We start from the raw sequence: 19,650 nt of genomic DNA on the forward strand, positions 1-19,650 counted from the left end.
GGCGGGTATCATCGCTCATACAGTGCTTCAGCCTCACCGGTTAAGTGATGCATTTCCCTCACACTGTCCCCTGGTCCAGCTCCCCAGCATGAGGATGCTTTGGAGCATCTGTCTGGTTACGTCACTTCTGCTGCTCTGCAACTTCCTGTCCCATCACTACTGGTATCAGCTGTAAGGCAGCATCCTATGGGGCCTTCCTGCTTCCTTCCTACTTCCTTCCTGCTTTCTTCCTACCCCAGGCTCCACTCTGCTGGGACTTACCCCACTTCTGGGAAGGTTCTGCTGGCTTCTGCTGCTTTGAGTATGGAGGCTCATCTACTCCAGGCCCTGACCACCTCCCCGCCGCATCCTCTGCCCCGGTACCAGGGTCTATCTGGATGGGCCTCCACTGCTTTCAACTGAGCACATCATCCTGTTAATCCTATATCCGGGATCCCTACAGCTCCCTCAACCCCTCCTTATCTAGAATGCTCCTTTGCCATTTCTTTCATCTCTCGGGTGTCAAAGGATGTGTCTTTTCTTCAGAGAGTCATTTTGTTCTTAATTTCCCCGCCTCCCCCTGCCACCTAAGTCAGTTTCCATTTAAATTCTATTTAATCATTTGAGCTCTTTGCTTTTTCACTCATGGTATTCTAATTTTTAAATAACCTATTTATATGAGTGTTTAGCATCTTTCTCATTCTCCTGTGGATGCAGAAAGGCCTCTGCCTTTCGACTAGATGCATGGGCCACCTTGGGGTACCCCTGTGCAGGGTCAATATTCCCTAGTGAGAAGGGCTTTGGGGGAAATCTGTTCCTGAAATTTACTAAAGGGTCTAGCTTGTAAAATACCCCACTTTAGAGTCAACCCCATGTCAGGCCTCACAGCCACTCCTGAAAAATCCCCCTTTACTCCTGTGTTGCGCAGTGAATGGGCTTTCTCCAAGGGCTTCCTGGGTTACCCTTGTGAGTATCCACAGGGAGTGAGCCACCCCAAACTGCTCCTGCAGCACACAGGGCCTGACCCGTGCCACTCTGGCTCGTGTCCTGGATTGAGACATGCCTGTACCCTGCTATTTATCGGGCTCCATTCTCTACGGGCCAGGAGTGAGTTGAGCATGGGGTGTGTGGAACCTCTGCCATGTGGATTGCTTTCTTAGGGCTAGATTCTTGTTTGCTCTGCTTGGCAGGCTGCGTCCCACGTTTGATGTCAGTCCTACCCTCTGTTCCCCCACAGGCCCTGTGAGAACTTGACGTTGTTACTACAGGGAACGATGCACTATTCTGTAAGCCTGTTTGTGTCATCCCTGCCCAGGATGCTCTTCTTCTGATGGGAAAAATCTTACTCCTCTTTCAAAGCAAATTCTCCTGCTTTGGAAAAATCTTCCTTTCCTGTATTGTTGTACCACTATCTTCTGACGATGAACACCTCGTGCCGCCCCGCCCCCAACCCCATACTCAAACTCCTGGCTCATCCTTCGTACTGTGGACTCTGGTTTCTACCCAGCTCTGGGCTCCTTTGCATTTTCACTTTGGGTCTGCGTCTCTGACCATAAGACGTGCTCAAGGATCGCTCCCTGATCTGAATGGAATCCATACATCTTGAGTTTAGGCAGACAGTTTCCACTGAACAAACCCTTTACAAGTGTGGGAGAACTTTATGTAACACTGATGGTTCCTCATCACTGGGAAATGTCTGGCCTAGAACCTTCCACATGCAGTTCCTATGTAATGACATCCTTTAAGGTCGATGAAGGAAGGACTCTGCCCGCCTTCGCTCTGACTGGCTGGGGCATCTCACAGGATGCTGGCGCTTTGGACAAAGCCTTCTCAAATATTTGCTTCCTCCACTGCACAGATACATCATCTCAAGTTTCTGTGAGCCAGAACTGGCCGGGTAATTGTCTTAGTTTTACATGCCACTTTGTATGTAAACAGCCTTGGTTTTCCCATCTGTTTGCCCCTAATAGAACTGTGATGCCTTAAAGACCAACGGCCCTGTCCTCAGGAACAGTTCCAGTAGCTCAGGAAAAACTCGTCACAGAGAGGCCAAGGCTACTTACTACACTGCTGCTTCTGGCCCCTTGCATGATTTTGCCACTTTCCTATCATAGCAAGGGAAATGTATAGCTTCTTAGTTAAAATAACTCCTATCCCAAAAGAAAAAAAAAAAGAAGAAAAAAGAAAAAGGAAAAAAGAAACCCCACCCACTATGAATATGTCAGGGCATCATCCAGGGTGATGATTATCTCACTACGGTTGTGGAGAAGAATCCCATGCCCTGTGTGATGTTCTACATTAACATTTTTACAGCCTGGAGGCAGATTTCCTAAGATCCAAATTCACATTGTATTAGTGGGGAGATTTTCGTACATATCAAAGCTCTACTCTGAATGGCCTTCCACCGCAGGGGAATGCGCCAAGAGGGCACAAAATGCCTTTGGTCCTCACGTATGAAAGCTGCTTATGCAAAACAACAGAACTATTTAAAAAAAAATTGTTCACTAAAAATAATGGCTTGACCATCTGCTAAAAATTACCGTACAACCTCATCACATGTCAGCAGAGGCTTCTAAACACCCAGGGTAAACCTGGAATGGCTTTCATCATTATCATTTTTTGAAATAAAGTTGAAAACATGGTTTACAAGAAAGATATCCTGAAACGAACAAACAAACAAAAAACGTCCTATCACCACTGTGGAGAACTTTGCTACGGATTTAATTGGGAGAGCCTTATGCTAATTTTATTTTAATAAAATTATTTCCTCTTTTACTACTTCAGGGGAGTGTGATGAATTTCTTGGAAGTTCCAATACCACTCCACACACAAAATCCACAGGGTGATCCACTGTGATCTTTATAGCATATAGTAAATATGCTATAAATGCTTTCAATGCAGAGATAACTGGGCTTGCCTCCTTACACAGCTGAGCTGTTCCCAGGGAATCCACCAGAGGGCGGGCACACAGGGCCACAGCTAACAGGGATTATCCTTTGATGCATCTCCTGCACAACATCAGGTTATTGCGGAAGCTACACTATCCACCCTTGCTTGGGAAACACCAAAGGGCACCCTGACAGGATCTTTGAGTGAGTTAGCTGACTAGTCCTAACTGGTGTGGAGTATTCACATGTGGAAAAGGGTCCCTCTGGTGCTCCCAGGGGACGGTGAGGTGGCATTACCCATTCTGCAGGACACACTTAGCTTCCATGCTTTCCCCCCAGTGATTTCTTTCTCTCTTAAAATATATAATTGTCACGCGGTCTACGAGGAGACACTTGTGGTAACCATACAGCGCTCAGGGAGGGCTCGCCATCTGGTAATTTTGCTATGTCAGGTGGGTTATAACCACAAATTGGGCTAAACTAGAAGAGCGGGGAACGCCGTTAATTAAGGCAGCAATAGGATTAAAAAAAATAATAAAGTATTTTAAGATAGACCCAGAACTCAGAAACTTTCTGACCTAGTGCATTTTTTATTAATACAAATATAGTTTATAGGTTACTAACTCATTTAAAATACCAGTTCACATAGGTTACTATTTATTTATAGTTTTCACACAAAGGCTGCTACTGGAATCAAGTCTAGCTGCCTCCAATCCTAACCGCCTGCATGCTGTGGACTCTAAAATTAACATTCCCAACCATAAAGATCAGCAGCAATGTCTCCTCGTTATCATGGGATGAAGAAGCCGGCCTTGGGAAACTCAGTAGGTGTCCTCTCCACCACGGTGTAAGTCACCTGTTTCTAACAGAGACTAAAGGGTTGGTCAAGTGAGGATGAGCGTATTTGTGAGCATGTATGAGGGTGTGCATGTGGCTGTGTCGCTGTCACTGGACTGGGTGAGGTATGGCTGGGGGGCAGTTAGAACAGATAAATGTTACACTGTATTTTTTTTTTTCACCTGAATTGATTTTTTCCTGTCACTTAAAAAAAAAAAGTGCAAACCAAAAACCACTTTAATCCTATTTTGGGGAGAAGTCTGTAGATTGGGTATGGGGGCCAGTGTGTGTGGGGGTGCAAGGTTCCGTCAATCAAACCAGGCACTGGAACACCAGCCGGGCGCTTGTGTCAGCTGTGCCACCTTGGAAAGTCACTTCTTGTTCCTGTGGGAGCCTCAGTTTTCTCATTTGTAAAACAGTCAATTGGACGAGGAACTCATGAAGGCCTTCATCTTTGCTCTGTGAGAGCTGTGTTAGCGGGGGTCTCCAGTGAGTGCGCGGCTAAGGGTGACACTGCTCTCCTCACTCACTGGCTCAGGGATGGAGGGCAAGCACTCCAAACACTTGTGAACTTTAGTGAAAGTTGAGAAGGAGGATGAAGACAGAGATAGAATGATGTAAAATATGAGTAGAGGGTTGTTTTAATTTGAATAGCCTTAGACTTTTTAGTGCTCTGAATAGAAGCAGGGGAGAAATGGTTAGTATTTACCGGAATTTATATTTTTAAGTCATTGAGTGTTAAGGACAAATTTCAATTATCTCACATTTAAAAAAAAAAACAACCTTACTTACATAAACTATTTTACAGGGCTTCCATCAGTAGAAGAAACCCAAAGCTTTAACTGCCCTGTTTCTGAAGCTAAATTCCACCAAACACTTGGCTTTAGGATGCTAACTGCCTGCAGCTACCAAAGCGAGGTCCACAGGTCTAAGTCTCCAGGGCTGTGGTGGCCAGGCTGTATTTGCACCTTTTAAATGCAAACTAGACGCCACCAAACAGCTTAGAGAAATGAGAAGAAAGCACATGACCGGAAGGACACAGGACACGAGACGTGGACGGTGAGGGCACGTACCTGTGGGAATAAACGCCGTGTGCTGCTGCAACTGCGCACTGGTCAGAGCCTGCTGGTAGTGCAGGACGCCGGGGTTGAAGACCGTGCTGGCACCGTTGCTCTTTTCAAGTGCTTGTCTCTTTGGTAAGGGATGAAGAGCACCAGGAGGGAAGGCCTAGGAGGGAAGAATTTGACAGGATGTGTCCAATGTAAAGCAAACGCGTGCTCAACGTCCACAGAGATCATTAATTGCAACATTCTTTTTTTTTTTTTTTTTTTTTGGCTTTTCTTTCTTTCTTTAAAATAAAAATGACAGCCGAGGAGATGCCTCTGCCATGCACCTTAATTTAAACAGCGGCAATGTCGAATGGGCAAGGGTTTGTTATTGACAGCAGAAGAAGCATGAATTCTGTAACCCAAAACCAGTAGCGTCTCAACTAAGGAAAAGAAAAACTATCAAGCAACAACAATGGGAAAAAATGGCTTCAGCTTTTAAAACAAGTTAAACTACTCTACAGGGGACGGGGAGAGAAGAGCATTTGCGTTATTATTAATATCTATTCTTCAACTGAACAGCAAATTCTTGAATTTAAAGGTTAATAAGAATTAAAATGAGTATTTTTTTTTGTCCTGAGCCACATAATTTAAGTTTGCTTCACTCTTTTGGAAAAGATATTAATTTTTGTTAGATTTAATTTATTTCCCAGATCACATATGCAAATGAGATGACTACACACCTTATTGAATTTCCTCCATTTTAAAATTAATAATAATGATTGGCTGCAAACAGTATTTTAACATACAAATCTCAGCTGGTTCTCTGAAAAAGCTACATGCAAAGCGAAAGGTGAAAGGTCAAAGTACCAGGTCTACAGTTGCTTCGAGAGGTCGCTTCAGTGCTTTGGCAGTCGACTGAGTCTTTTAATAACAGGCAGCGAGCACATGATGGCAGTGGGCCAATGGGATTCAAGCGAATTAACATACAGGTAAACAGCAAGCAGAGGTGCATCATGGGAGCGGCATTGCATTGTGGATAGGTGAGAAGGAAAAAAATATTCTGAATGCAATATACAACGTACAAAACACTAGGCATGCACAACAACAAAAATGTTCTCTAAAGAAATGAATATTACACCTTAAATTAGTATCGAAGCAAAAAACGCATCTACTATACCTTAGTTAAAAGCATATAAGAGAGTAAAATACAGACGTTTGAAATTCAGGAAAGTTAATTAAAATGGCAGCTTGCATACACACCGTAAGCACTCTTTTATATTGCTTCAGGGGGGCGGGGGATGCAAAACTTTTCAGGCCCACGGGGCTGGAGAACATCTGATAAGTTAGTTCCCTCACGGAGTAACGGAGAGGTCGGGTACCCCCCAAGCGGGGAGCCTTCATTTGGATGCCCCAACAAAATGAAGGGGCAAACCGAGACAAAACAATTCAGGCAAAAAATATTCAAACGCAAGATTCCTTAGGCAAAACTGTTTGGGCTTGGGGTATTATTTTTTGGCTGAATCACGTGGGGAATTGTCTCGGTTCTTTTCTTCACTCTGCTGGCGCGGATCTCACCATGTGGACTAATGTGACAAAGCGGGCACAATTTGAATTTAAACAGGAAATTTCCAAAGTTTTTGCTTTTACTCTGCTCCATTTCCAGGTACTAACTTATCGTCCGTTCTCTTTCTACCACATTTGAAATTATACTTTATTTCAAACAACTTACCGGCTCATATTAAGAAAACGCCCTTTAAAAAGGCATTTTGTGTCCTTGCGTGTACATTTCTCTTTAGTGATATTATTTGTACTTTTTTGACCAAGCCCGTTAACGACAAGTGGGGCTTTGGCTAGAACAAGCAGCTAAGACAGCGGAGGACTGCTTTCAGGCAGGCGGACCACTGCCTTTAACCCACAGCCATACTTAGGGGAAGAGAGTTTCATTTAAACAACCAAGGTAGTGTGGACATAGACTGACTTAGACCACAGCGGAAAAAATTTCCTCTTTCTGGTTAGTTGTTAAAAGGTGGAAAAATTCTATGATAGAATTCTGCGAAAAATAAAGAGATCCAGGGAGCAGGTTCAGTGCAGAGAGGGACAATGGGCATCCCCCTTTCACGGTTAGCACAATAGGTAAATCCCCAAGGCCTGTCTGGGCGAATTCAGTCCGAGCTCTGCGGGAGAGAACGGCTCTGCTCAGTGGGAACAATTAGTGGTATTTTCTCTCGTAAATGCAGGGTTGCTCATCATTCGATGATTCAGGATAAAAAGTTGTGAGAGAAGGTAGCTTAGGAGCCACAGAACTGGGCGGGTAAGACTAGGAATGGAGTGCAAAGAGCTGTGGGCAGAGAACGGCCAACAGGGAACAGAATGTTCTGGAAGGCAGTTTGGATAAAGGTCATCGAATAACAGGGAATTGATTTTTTTTTCCAAAATAAAACAATATTGAAAATAAAAACAGCCTGTGGTCGTAGATACTCCTTTTTTTGTTTTGCCTTTGATACAGAGTCTCACTTTGTAGTCCAGACTGGCCTTGAACTCACAGCAATTCCCCTGCATCAGCCTCCAGAATGCTAGGATTACAAGCATGGGCCACAATGCCTAGCAACTCCTGGATATTATTAAATGTAAATTCAAATACCATGAAACTACCATGATTCGATTTTTGGTTCAAATCCTTCATCCCTGTACAGTTTTACATGTTCCCTAATACAGGGTATGTAACTATATATGTATGTATGTATGTAAACATGTATACATGTATGTATGCATGTATGAATGTACTCCTGTACACATATGCAGGATGGCACATGTGCGGACTTGTGGAGACAGCTGCCCTTTCACTATGGGTCATCAGGGCTGTCAGCCGACGGCTCTTCACTGGCCCTTCTTGTTGACCCAAGGGTTTATTGTGGGTTTGGAGCCCACACTCATCTTGATTCAGTAAAGAAGGGGACATGGCGGTTCTGCCAACCACCTGAGGAATGCTCACTGCTGGAGAGTCCCACATCGCTCCTTCCCTAACTCCCCGGGGAGTTTCCCACTCCCAGCCCCCAGGGTCTAAGAATGAACTTCCCAGTGCGTGGGTCTTCTGGTATGCAGGAACACAATCTTGATTAAACAGAGCAAACTTTAGCGAGTCCTCCAAACAGAATAAATAATGCTAAGTAATTATTTTATGGCAGTCATATGGAACTTTAATGGTCATTTGTTTTGGTTGCTAAATCCTAGTTTTTAGACTTTAGAATAACGTAGGAGTTGACAATTTCCTTTCTACTGCACAGTGTGTTTCTTTTCTTTTCTATAATACATTGAGGCCTTGAAGTATGAAGGTTTTCATACATATTAAGGCTTTATGTACATTATAATCACATGTAGAACATTTTTTAAGTCTGTGTAGATGACTAACGGGACCACCACGGGCTTTGTGGCACATAGGAGCTGCTCCAGGTGACACTGGCTGTGGCATGTTCCCCTGCTCTGAATGATCAACCTTCAAGCTTAGACCTCACCTCAGGGATGGAGGACCGAACGCTGTGTGCGAGGAGCCTGCTTGGCACCAGTAAAAAAGGGGGGGGGGGGCAGTTGAGCTTAAGTCTACTGCACGCCAGGCACGTGGCCTCCGTCCTTGCTGGCCTTGTTGGTATTACTGTCCTCTGTGGCCAGGTCTGGACGGATGGACACACATGACAAAACACGTATGAAGATGAGACCAGGACCCACTGCACTGCAGACCAAGGATGAGAGTAAACAACTGTCCAGGCCAGTGTTACAGGCGAGGACCTAAGCCAGCAGTCAGGAGCCCCCGGCAGAAACAGTTCCATTCGCCTCTTTACCAGGGCCGTAGAACGAGGCAGAGGAGAGGCGTGGGGCTGAGCTCCTGTGTGTGTTTCCGGGAACACCGGAACTACTCTGGTGGAGAGCAGCTTGCCCTGTTTCCTTTTGCAAACTAGTTCTTCCTTTTGTCACCCCGTGCTGGTTTATGGGAACAAAGACAGATTACACACGGAGCTCAATCACTCTTTGTGCGGAAACTACCAGGGGCCCCTCAACTAGCTTAGCCTCACGTCGGAAAAACTCCGGTGAGCGTTGTGCTTTACGACGGGCTCAACTGGAGACAAAGGCCTCTTCCTTTCAATAGTCAGAGCTTCAAGTTCTTCCTTAATGTCTGATTATTTAAAAGAAAGGGGGAGTCTCCGGACACTAATAAGGAATTCCAGCGTGGAAGTGTGCTGCCGTCAGCTCAGCAAGTTCTACTGCAGCCATCACTCCCGGCTCTCCCACTAAACAAGGAAAGGGAATACCAGTCTTTTCTGTGGTGTTCTGGGTAATCTCACTGTAAGGTTCATCAAACTGTACCTAGACTGGTTTCAAATGAGCCTCTCACGTCAACTGGAAAGACATGACAGATTCAGTAATCTTCCTGTCACTGTCAGGAAGATGCTGGCATTGTTCTGCAGCTACATCGCTTTGGGCCGCCGCCTCGGAGGCTGCTCTGAGATCTTGTGACTTCTCAGCACTCCAAATTTGGGCATGGCGTAACAACCCAAGGAGCTATGGTAACTGCCTCTCACAGCAGCTACTGCAGTCACCTTCATGCATTCTGATGAGCTCACGTGAGGACGTGGGCGAGGCCTGTGGCAGAGCTCATCTGTGGCTTCAGACTGCGAGGCTCCGGGACGACCCGTTTGGGTAAATGGAAATTTCTGCCCATAGCCCCACTGCCTTGGCTCACCTGACATTGACACTGGTTAGGTACAAGGTCCCTTCAGGACTGAACTTGGTATTGACTGTGTGTGTGTGTTGGAACGCCTATTTCTGAGACATAAACAAATAAAGCCGGAGCTAGCCAAGTCAGGGCGGAGCATGATAGTCATTGTGACTACCGTGGCTTCCAAGCTTTACAGGTATTTTAGTTAGAGATACAAACGTTTCCACGTTCATCTCCAGAGCATATTGTGTCTCATGCTAAAAGAGGGCACAGTGACCTAGAATCATCAGCTCCTTTCACTTTGGCCACAGAGAAAGCCACAAAGATGACAAAATGACAGCGATTTCCCCCTTAATTATAACTTGTGTCCAAAAAAAAAATGTTTTCTCTCTCATCGGATGTAAGGATGTGTCCTTCAGATGTCTCAAGCCATTGGCAGGGTCACGGGGAGAGGCTGGCCTCAGAGAGTAGCCATTGGCAGGGTCATGGGGAGAAGCTGGGCTCAGAGAGTAGCCATTGGCAGGGTCACGGGGAGAAGCTGGTCTCAGAGAGTAGCCACTGGCAGGGTCACGGGGAGAAGCTGGGCTCAGAGAGTAGCCATTGGCAGGGTCACGGGGAGAAGCTGGTCTCAGAGAGTAGCCACTGGCAGGGTCACGGGGAGAAGCTGGCCTCAGAGAGTAGAAACTGTATTAGAAGGGATGCAGGAAAGTCTGGCTCAGCCAATTAACCACTTCAGTCAATTAACCACTGCTCAGCACCTGAGTCCTGATTGGCCCAAGGAGTGTCCCAAGTCCCTAGTGTGGCTTCTAGAATGAATGACATGAAGAAACATGACCTTACGGGCCAAGAATCACACAGGGCTACACGGATGGAAACAGCCCTCGGCACTGACACACATGTGAAGGACACATTCCTCTAAAAAATTTCACTTTTTATATACTTTCAATTATTGTATTTTTTTTTTTACCTTTCCATGCCTCCCCTAGTTCTCAAGTATAATGTGTTTTAAAGGTCTCGCCCTCACTAAAGCCTTAGTTAACGGGAGCGTTTCCCCTCACGTGGATACATTTAACCTCACATGCACAGGAACTCAGGGACTCAGTGTACTGTGTGCAGACAGACATGGAAAGGAAAGAATACCAGAAACAAGAGTGTGATAGAGCCTGAGAAAGAGAAAACCCAGCAAGGCACACTTCGGAAGATGCTTGGAGCTCAGACCATCAAGGCCTGTATAACACAAAAGATTGTGGCGGGAAGCTCAGAGCGCCTTTCTGCCTACACACCACCTCTTGGGGCTGCTCTGAACCTCCAGAAACCGTCATGTAAACGGGGCTGGGTGGCGAGGAGGAGGCCTTTGGGTGGTGCGCTTCCTCTTCCTTCCTTCTCGGATGCTCAGCACTGTGAGAGGGTATCTGCTAGGCCAGAACATGCGCTTGAGACCACTTTCGAAACCTTTATTCTTATTTTGTATGTAAGTGTGTCTGACCTGTTTGTGTGCCTGTGCACCACTTGCGGGCAGTGCTGCAGAGACCAGGAGAGGGCAAGCATTGGGTGCCATGGAAGCAGCCTGTAGGTGGCTCTGAACCGTGTGGGTGCTTGGGATAGAATCTGGTCTCCTGGAAGAGCATCCAGTGCTCTTAACCACTGAGCCATCTCTCCAGCCCGCAGGCTGGGCTTTTGGGTTGTCCCTTTCCTCTCTGAGGTCCTGTCCATCCTTTGCCAGGAAGGCCTGGCCTCTGTGCCCTTCCTGCCTCACGAGCCCATGGTGTCTCCATCCTGGGACTGAGAAGCACCACAGCTCACACTCACACACGCCAAGCTCCTTGAGGGCAAAGCAACCTGTCTCCCTTATTGACGCTATCCAGCAGGTGCTTGGCAGCTGGCACCGTGTCCACTGAACGTTAGAGTAGGTTTCTGATGAGCTAGACGTCTCACTTTAGAGTAAACTCATTGGAAACGTGTGTGACCTAGCCCTGTGGTTCTTAGTTGTGGGTGAGCACTGCAGTCGAGCCACCTGGAAAATTCAGAGGGGCTACCTGCTCCTGGTCCCGGCCCAAACCACAGCACTCCAACAAGCTACTCTGGGGTTAGGCATCAGTCAATGTCAGATCCTTTTTTAAACCATTCAGTTGATTGCTAAACGCGAGGAGTAGTCTGGACTCGTGACTCTCAAATGTCAACATGCGCACAAAGCGACTGGGGTTTTAAAAAAATGTTACGTGTATATGTGTGTTTGAGGGTATGCATTTGCCAGAGTCAGATGCCCTGCAGCTGTGAGCCACCTGAGTGCTGGGGATCAAACTATAGTCCCCCCAAAGGCTGTGCACTCTTAACCATCTAGCTAGCTTATATCCTGGGCCCTAACTGGGATTTTATTTTATTTTTCTAAAAGTTAACTTCAGTTCCTAGGTGAGTCTCAGGGTTCTAGAGTCTTCGTAGACAGGCTCCGAGGTGGTCAAAATGACGCTGGCCCCGGTGGCCAAGGGGAGACTGCAATTCAGGAGCTATATCAGCATTGGTTCCTGAAGGACAGTGGGGTGAAGCAAAGGGCTAGCCTGGATTTTAGGTCTTTTAGTTCGTTTGCTTTAGCATCGGCTAGCTCAGTGCCATCCTTTCTTGAGCTGTCGCTGGGCTTGACATTTCCCTGGGTTGTTGGGAACAGGAGAAGCTAGTGCCTGACAGCATCAGCGGCTGTTGGCCATCTCTGAGGGCTACAGCTCCACTGCCCTCCGCCCTGGACTGACTTCAGTAGCAGGCAGCATCTTTGCTTTCTCTGTTCTCTGAGTTCTGAGCCTGGTTCACTGCAATACCCTAGGCCCAAGGTCCCAGTTAAGGATGGAGGTGGCTCACAGACCGGATCGCCGGATCGCCAGGGGGACAGAGCTCACAGCTTGGGTTCCCTGCGCCTTGGGGATTTAGTTATTGCAAAGGGACAAAAGGGAAAACACAACAAAACAAAAAGGGGCGGGGTGGGAGGGGCAGGGTGGGGCGGGGATGACAACAGAACTTAGGCAGCGGAGCAGCGGGAATGCAGCCTTGTCTCCCAGCTGTCCGGGGCACACCTCCTTCCCACCCGCAGGCACCACCCGCGCGCGCGCGTGCGGCCAGGGAGGCGCAGTGCGGGGCGGCGCGGGCGGCGCACTTACCATGACTGTGGCCGCGGCCGCGGCTGCCTGGGCGGCCACCGCGGCCTGGTTGGCTTGGTGCTGCGCAGCTTTGATTTTGGCCTGCAAGTGTGCAGGAGGGTGAAAATATTTGCATTTCTCCCTCATGCAACGCCCCTTTATGTAATCCATACAAACGGTTACGGTGTTGTCGTTTGTGTCGATCATGGTGCTGTCTGCCGGGTGTGCAAAGCGGCAGTCTGTCTCTCCCCGGGCACAGTTTCCTCGCTGGAACTCCCTGCATACCTGAGACAACAGCAAAGAGCAGAGCGCTGCAGAAGAAAGCCTGGCGGCCAGTGGAGGGGGAGGTGGGGGAGAGGACCAGGAGCAGGGAGAGGAGGAGGGAGAGGAGGGGGAAGGAGAAGAGGAGGAGGAGGAGGAGGATGGAGAAGAGGAAGGAGGACGAGGAGACACCGTTTCCACTTCCTCTCACGGTGTTTTTGGGTTCACAGAGCGTAAAGCTGTTTTGGTCTAGTACCCAAGTTACGGAGATTGTTAACAAAATGACTTGGGTTTTGCTTTGTCCCTTTTTCTAGGGTGAACATTGAAATGGAGAGATTAATCTGAAATCTTTTCTTTACCTAAAAACAACAAAGGAAAAATAATTGAGCAAAGCCACTATATCCTGCAAAGCACATCGTGTTTATTTTTATTACCTACATATGTCTTTGAATGCCTGTATGGACACGGTTATGTAACACATGCACATACTTACTCATCACATAACACACACGCGCGTGTGCGTGGTGATTTATTTGTCTCCCTATCAATCACCTGCCATCCATCCATCTATCTACCGATCCATCTATATATCCATTTATCTATCTATCTACCCGTCCATCATCTATCTACAGTCATTCTTGCCTCCTTTCTACACTGCGTATGTGGCCACAGTTATGTAATTCACACACAGCATCTTTTCTCCTTTCGTTTTTTTTCCTTCTCTTTTCTTTTCTCCTCCCCCTCCCCTCCCTCCCCTCCCTTCCCCTCTTTCCCCTTTTCTTCTCTTAAGGTTCTCTTCAGTCACTCTACCTACCGATGTCTTACAGTGAGTGTGTGCTGGTTACACCACACACACACACACACACACACACACACACACACACACACACTCGTACAGCTGGTACCTCCTACTCTGATAGTAACTCTGGAGTTCCATAGGTTCTTGGCACAAAAGGGTGGTTTGCCTGTATACCAAGCTACCACAGGGTGCAACTAGTCCTGGGCAAACGACTCATGTGCTCGCCTGAGGATGAGGGGGTCAAAGCTCAGTGACTGTGGGGACGCCCGCCTCCCCTTCTCCCTCTCCACTCTACAAAGGGGCTACTCATAAAACACCCAATCCCAGGGACACCTGAGACCCCAAAACTTTCATTTTAAGCTCACTGTAGTATTTTTGATAGCTCCCAAACAACATAAAAGGTAAAAAAAGAGAGAGAGACAGAGAGAGAAATACAGTAAGAGGAAAAAAAAGGTAAAATAAATGGAAGGAATAGAGTAGTTACAAATGCTGATTTCTATAAATTTCTTAGCTCCCCTGTCTCCTAAAATCTCAAACAACTGAACCTCTCTATCCTCTGAAAACTTCAGTAAGCCAAGATTGTACTAAATACAGATGGATTTCTGTAGACACGGAAGAGTATTCTTCATTCTAGATGGTATAAAATAAGAAAGGCATATGCATATTATTTATGTAATGCATTCCTGCTTATGCATATCAACAGGAAAAAGCCCAGAGAATGGTAAAGCTGCTTCTTATGGGCTCTGCCCTCCCCCACCCCCCTACGGCCAATAAATGTAAACAGGTTTGTTTCCTGTCTCTGTGATGTGACTGAAGGGACAGAGATATGAAGCCCAAGTCTGTAAAGTCAGTCATTTCTGGGAAAGCATCTCTCTGACCCGTGGCTGAACCTCAAAGTTTTCCACAATTTCTTCCTACGTGGGTACTGGCCAAAGTTCCACCATCAGTACAAACATTTCTAAACTAAATTCTAGTCAGATAGACACCTAGATTCTGTTCCTGTTCATTTATTTTGTTTTTGGACAGATTCTCCTGTCGCCTCGGCTGGCTTTAAATTCACCGTGTAGCAGAGGCTGGCCTTGAACCCTAATCCCCAAGCCTCTACCTCCCTGTTGATGGGATCACACAGTCAGGGTTACCCAGGCTCTGAGCTGCTCTAACTGACCCTCACAGGTACAGCTGGAGTTCACCCAGGTGTACTGGGTGCGGCTGACATCATTTCCTGGATGCAATGGACCATCTGTGAAGAGCAGGTGCCTTGGCTACCAATCCTGTTGGTAAGGACCGTTTGCTCCCCCCCCACTCTCATTTCACTTGGTTTCTTCTGTCCTACTCTGAGCACCTAAGCTCCCTCTGCCCCAGCAGGTGGAGCCCCAAACTTTTCCATTCTTAGGACAGATCTCCGTAGCCACAGGCTAGCCTAAAGTCTCCCAAACAGTAGTGGCTAGAGTTTTTATTCTCTTCATCCAGAGAACTACATACTCTAGACAGAAGTGGGGTGGGGAAAAAATGCATCTGTGAGAATATTTGTAGTTTGACATCCTGAATTCTGAAACATTCGCCAAGGGCTAAGCAGTAAACATTTCTTGCCCTCAAGATGTATTTGGTTACTATTTAAACGAATGCACACTGGAAGGATATTCCTTAAGAGGCCTGCTTTCTAAGCATATGCAGATTACCTAACAGTTCTAATCAATAATGGAATTAAAGGATGCCTTTCAAAAATCTGTCAGAATCTTTACAAATGCACCCTCGGTTGACTACCACAGGGAGAGTGAGGCATGGCTAGTAGGAAAATGCTTGGCTCTGATTAAAGAAAAACTTTACTCAACAAAGTCCAGGGGGATTTGTTTGATGCAAATGTAAAAGCGTATGTGCATAATTAATCCTTTAAATTTTTACAGAACATTTGGATTTACATTGAAGACAACATATCAACAACACATTAACTCAGCCCAGACTTTCTATTTACTAACAAAACCACTCTGACCGGTGGTGACTCAGCACCCACACCAGAAGCACCCACACCGGAAGCACCCACACCGGATTCACACAGCTGCTGAGAGCTGAAGTCGCTTTCACTCCCACTCTTGTCCCTGAGTGCTCCCAAGTCCCTGGCTGCTGGGCTTTTGACCATTTCCAGAACATTCTGGAGTCTGGTAAGGGTTACTGCTGCTGTGAACAGCAGGGGAGCACAGCAGGGCGACTGCTACAGCCAATAGCCCACTCTGATGGCATCCATACTCTGTCCATGGATATTTATTTTGTGACAGGGCCTTCCGCTGTCAGCCACACTAACCAGGAACTTCTCTGTGGCCCAGTCTGCCCTTGAACTTGTGGCAAGGCTTCTTGCTAAACCTTCCTGTTGCTGGGTTACAGACACAGGGCCATCATGTCTAGCTTAGTATTTCCTCCTTACGCACAGACCCCATGCTGCTGACTTTTGCTCGTTCCAAGGTTATTCTTTGCCTTCGGGCTAGTTTCCTTTATACTTGGCTTTAACTTTACAGCACAGAACTGTGAACACACATGTTTGCGACAGCGTGTGCACTAAGTGTGCGTGGATTTTCGGCACGCATCCATCCACTCCCACAGACGTAACACTGCTGCCGTCAAAGCAGCTCCACACACAAACGTAATTAAAGTACCTCCAGTTTATCAGTCCTGAGAAGTTTCTGAGTTGCAGTTGAGCCCGGGACGGTGACCGGTGGACTTCCGGGAACAATGACCGGTGTGGTGGGTAGAACCTCCGTCGGGACCAAGCCAACTCCAGGGGTGACAGGCGCTAAGTAAGGAGCAAAGCTAATAGCCGCGTTTGTCCCTATGGTGGGACCTACAGGAAAGGTGGGCTGCAGGAAGGAAGAACACAGGAAAGCCCTTCTTAGTACAAACCTTACCAGCAAGTGTCATTTGAACGCAAATTCACAAAATCACTAGGACATGGTCATTTGAGAGAAATTTATCCACTGCCTAGAGTGTCCTTTGTATCAGCTATGAAACTCAACTCTGAATGGAAAAAGTTCATCAAATACCTCCTCTTCTTTCTTCTGCTCCTCAAAACTGAGAACGTCCTACGTCCTCTCTTGCATATCGAAGAGCATTAAAGAAACCCAGGGTCAAGGGACAGGTTAAGTAGACTCTCCCTGTGGTAGTGCCCTCATCTCCATCCAGCCTGCCACTCCAAACTGCTGAGAGCTGCACTTCCCTCTAGTCTCCATAAGGCACATGATAGAACACCCCTTGATGACGGACAGCCTGATACTTAAGTTAGCCAGATTCACAGTTTCAAATGGGGAACTTCCTAGGGATTTATTGTCCGGACGCATGGATGTTTCAGTCTTTCATCACTAGCAGGTACGTCCCCAACTCATAGGCAGCTTTCATGTGGACCTAGTATGTGCCGCTCCGCCTTATTGTGTGCCAAGGCCTACCCTATTCTTGAAAGACTGGGTGGGAGATCTTGCGCTTTTCAACTGATCAGCTTCTCACATGATGCTGAAATTTAGTTTTATTTCCTGGTCACACAATCAGAGAAGAGCTGACTAGCACGCCCAGTGCCTTGCCAAGTGTGTCTTTCATCACCCTAGTCCTGGCTAAATAGAGGTACACCGTTGGTACCTCTTGGTAGGATAATTAATTTTAGTTGTTCCATCTAATAAATATCTTAGTGCTATCTTTCAGGAAAGATATTATCACACTTAGACAACAAATCTTATTTCATATTTAATATTTAAACAAAGTTTCTGCATACAGTCCAGGATAGAAGGCTACTATATAGCTCATGCTGGCCGCACACCTGGCAGTCCTCCTGCCTCAGCCTTTCGCGTGCTGGGATTCCAGTGTGAGTCACTGTGCAGGCGCTGCATTTTTGCCTCTGAAGAACCACTCTTAACATGGTCGCCAAAGATTTTTCTAAGAATAAACTGTACATGAACTGGACTAATGGCCCTTTATTTGTTTGCTTGGTTTTTCAGTTATGGATTTTTTTTTTTTTGTCCCTTTTTGAAGTATTGGGCCTTGCATCTAAGGTCTCACATGTGACAGGCAAGTGCTCTTCCACTGAGCTGTCTCCCCAGATTTACAGACAATTTCATAACCTATTTGTTTTCAGATATTCCCAGTCATATCTAATGTGGCTTTCTGGCACGGAGCTGTGTTGTTGCCACGTGTCATAACATTGCTCTGTTTTTACATCGCGGGTAACATCCTTGTTGTCTGTTCAGGCTCTAGACGAGTTGTTCAATACGTGGGGAGACTAACAGTCTGTGTTAGTCAGTGTAGTTTCCTCTAGGACAACAGAGCAATGTCTGCTAGGAATGACCACGTTGGGAAATGGCAGATCTTAGTAGAGATTTCTAGAGAGGATGCAGTATCTTTACAGGAGAGGTCGCAGGCTACAGGAAGTGATTCCAGTGGTCACGGAGGGACACCGGGCAGTTCTCCATGAGGAACCCTTACATCTTTATGGTTCAGAAATAATGTTTGCCTTGGGAGAAACTGCAACATGATCTCGGCATACTGGGCAGGGACAGCAGTTTAGCATGTTTTCTTCCCCTGACTTTTGACAGAATTTTCCATGGATGTGCTGTGTTACTCATTGGAGTCAAAATTATAGACCGCTGTGGCTTTTTAGTAACTGTCACTTTGGTAATTCAGTACCATCGAAGAAAAATAAAGTAATTTAATAGTATAAGGACGACGTTATGCTAGGATTAAAAATATCAACCTTGAAAGGCCACACACATGAGCGAGTCAATGGGCCCGTTGTATCTGAACTGCCTTGGGGTGTGTGTGTGGGGATTTTTAAAATGGTAAATGCTGGTGCAATAAATAAGTCTTGGCAGGAACCTTCAGATTCTCATTGAAAAGACTTACTATGTGAGGAGAGGGGTGTGTGACCAAATTTAGGGACCGCTCTCATAAACGAGGAATGAAAATAGGTATTTACACTTGTACCGCATGATTCAGTTCAGAGAGGAACTAACAAAGCATGTATTTAGAAGACAGAACTTCACTGCAAATCTCCAATTTGATTTTTTAAGAATATAAAGATTTCTTATATTTTTGCATTTATTATTTATGTACTTATTTACACACACGTGTGTCTAAAGGTGCCTTTGAGGCTAGAAAGGGAATCAGATTGCCCTGGCGCTCCAGTTCCCACAGTTGTGAGCTGCCCCGCATGGGTGCTAGAAAACAAGCTCGGGTCCTTTAGAAAACCAGCCAGCACTCTCCACTGCTGAACCACTCTCTAGCCGCCCCCCCATTTAATGCATGTAGAATCCCATCCCCCTCTTCCCACAGATGAGCACGGAGATATAACTGCACATCAACCTTGGCATCTACTAGTGAGATCGCAAAGATGTATTTCCCAAAGTCCCCTTTGATACCAACAAATTTATTCCAGTAAGAGGCCAAATTGTGGTTGGCTTGTTTATCCAGTGTTAGGCTCTGAAATACATCCAGCATGTGTTATGGAGGGTGGAGGTAGCATCTCACTAAGACAGTGCCATTTAGCATAAAGAGATTACAGGTGTTGGTGTACCGAGCGGTCCATTCAAATCCAGTCCTTTCCCACCTATTTTTGTTTCCTGAAGAGGAAATTACCTTCTTTGGGTTAAAGTTTTCTCATCTGTAATGGACAGGTCAAATCACACAACAGATCAGCTAAACAAATGGCGGTTTCTCTTCTTTTTCCCACTGTCTCAACTCAATAAGTAGCTGCTCTCACTGATAGCATTAATAGTCATCATTACAGCCTTGGCCTCAACTTAGGCCTCTCTAGCATGAACATAACCAGCAGACAACACGCTCAACACATGCAGAGCGCGGGCCTTAACTGCAGCCAATGCCTTGTCGTCATTTTTTAAAATGTTTGCTGGGAAAATACTTTCTGTCATGGGAAACGTGGACATTTCAAGTTCATAGGCCTTATAGAGGCCGATTCAATTAGACGCGCGACAGTTTCCTTTCCGTACACAGTGTTTTTCACTGAAGTTGA

General features: G+C 46.4%; 1 protein-coding gene across 9 annotated transcripts in view; it reads right to left on the reverse strand.

Moving 5' to 3' along the window:
• The window catches only part of MBNL2 (muscleblind like splicing regulator 2), a 158,321-nt gene that overhangs the window by 33,479 nt on the left and 105,192 nt on the right, over window positions 1-19,650 (reverse strand). For 5 of the 9 annotated variants that reach the window (XM_084767666.1, XM_084767659.1, XM_084767661.1 and 2 more), the window contains 4 exons: window positions 16,298-16,498; window positions 12,611-12,874; window positions 5,621-5,674; window positions 4,778-4,931 (listed from right to left, as the gene is read on the reverse strand). In XM_084767666.1, coding sequence (XP_084623792.1) covers window positions 4,778-4,931; window positions 5,621-5,674; window positions 12,611-12,874; window positions 16,298-16,498 — 673 coding nt within the window. The remainder of the gene's footprint in view (window positions 1-4,777; window positions 4,932-5,620; window positions 5,675-12,610; window positions 12,875-16,297; window positions 16,499-19,650) is intronic. The other 4 variants (XM_084767663.1, XM_084767664.1, XM_084767665.1 and 1 more) reach the window with 2 other exon arrangements.

Source organism: Acomys minous (genome assembly GCF_964271855.1).
Source record: "Acomys minous genome assembly, chromosome: 18".
Classification (NCBI taxonomy): Eukaryota; Metazoa; Chordata; class Mammalia; order Rodentia; family Muridae; genus Acomys; species Acomys minous.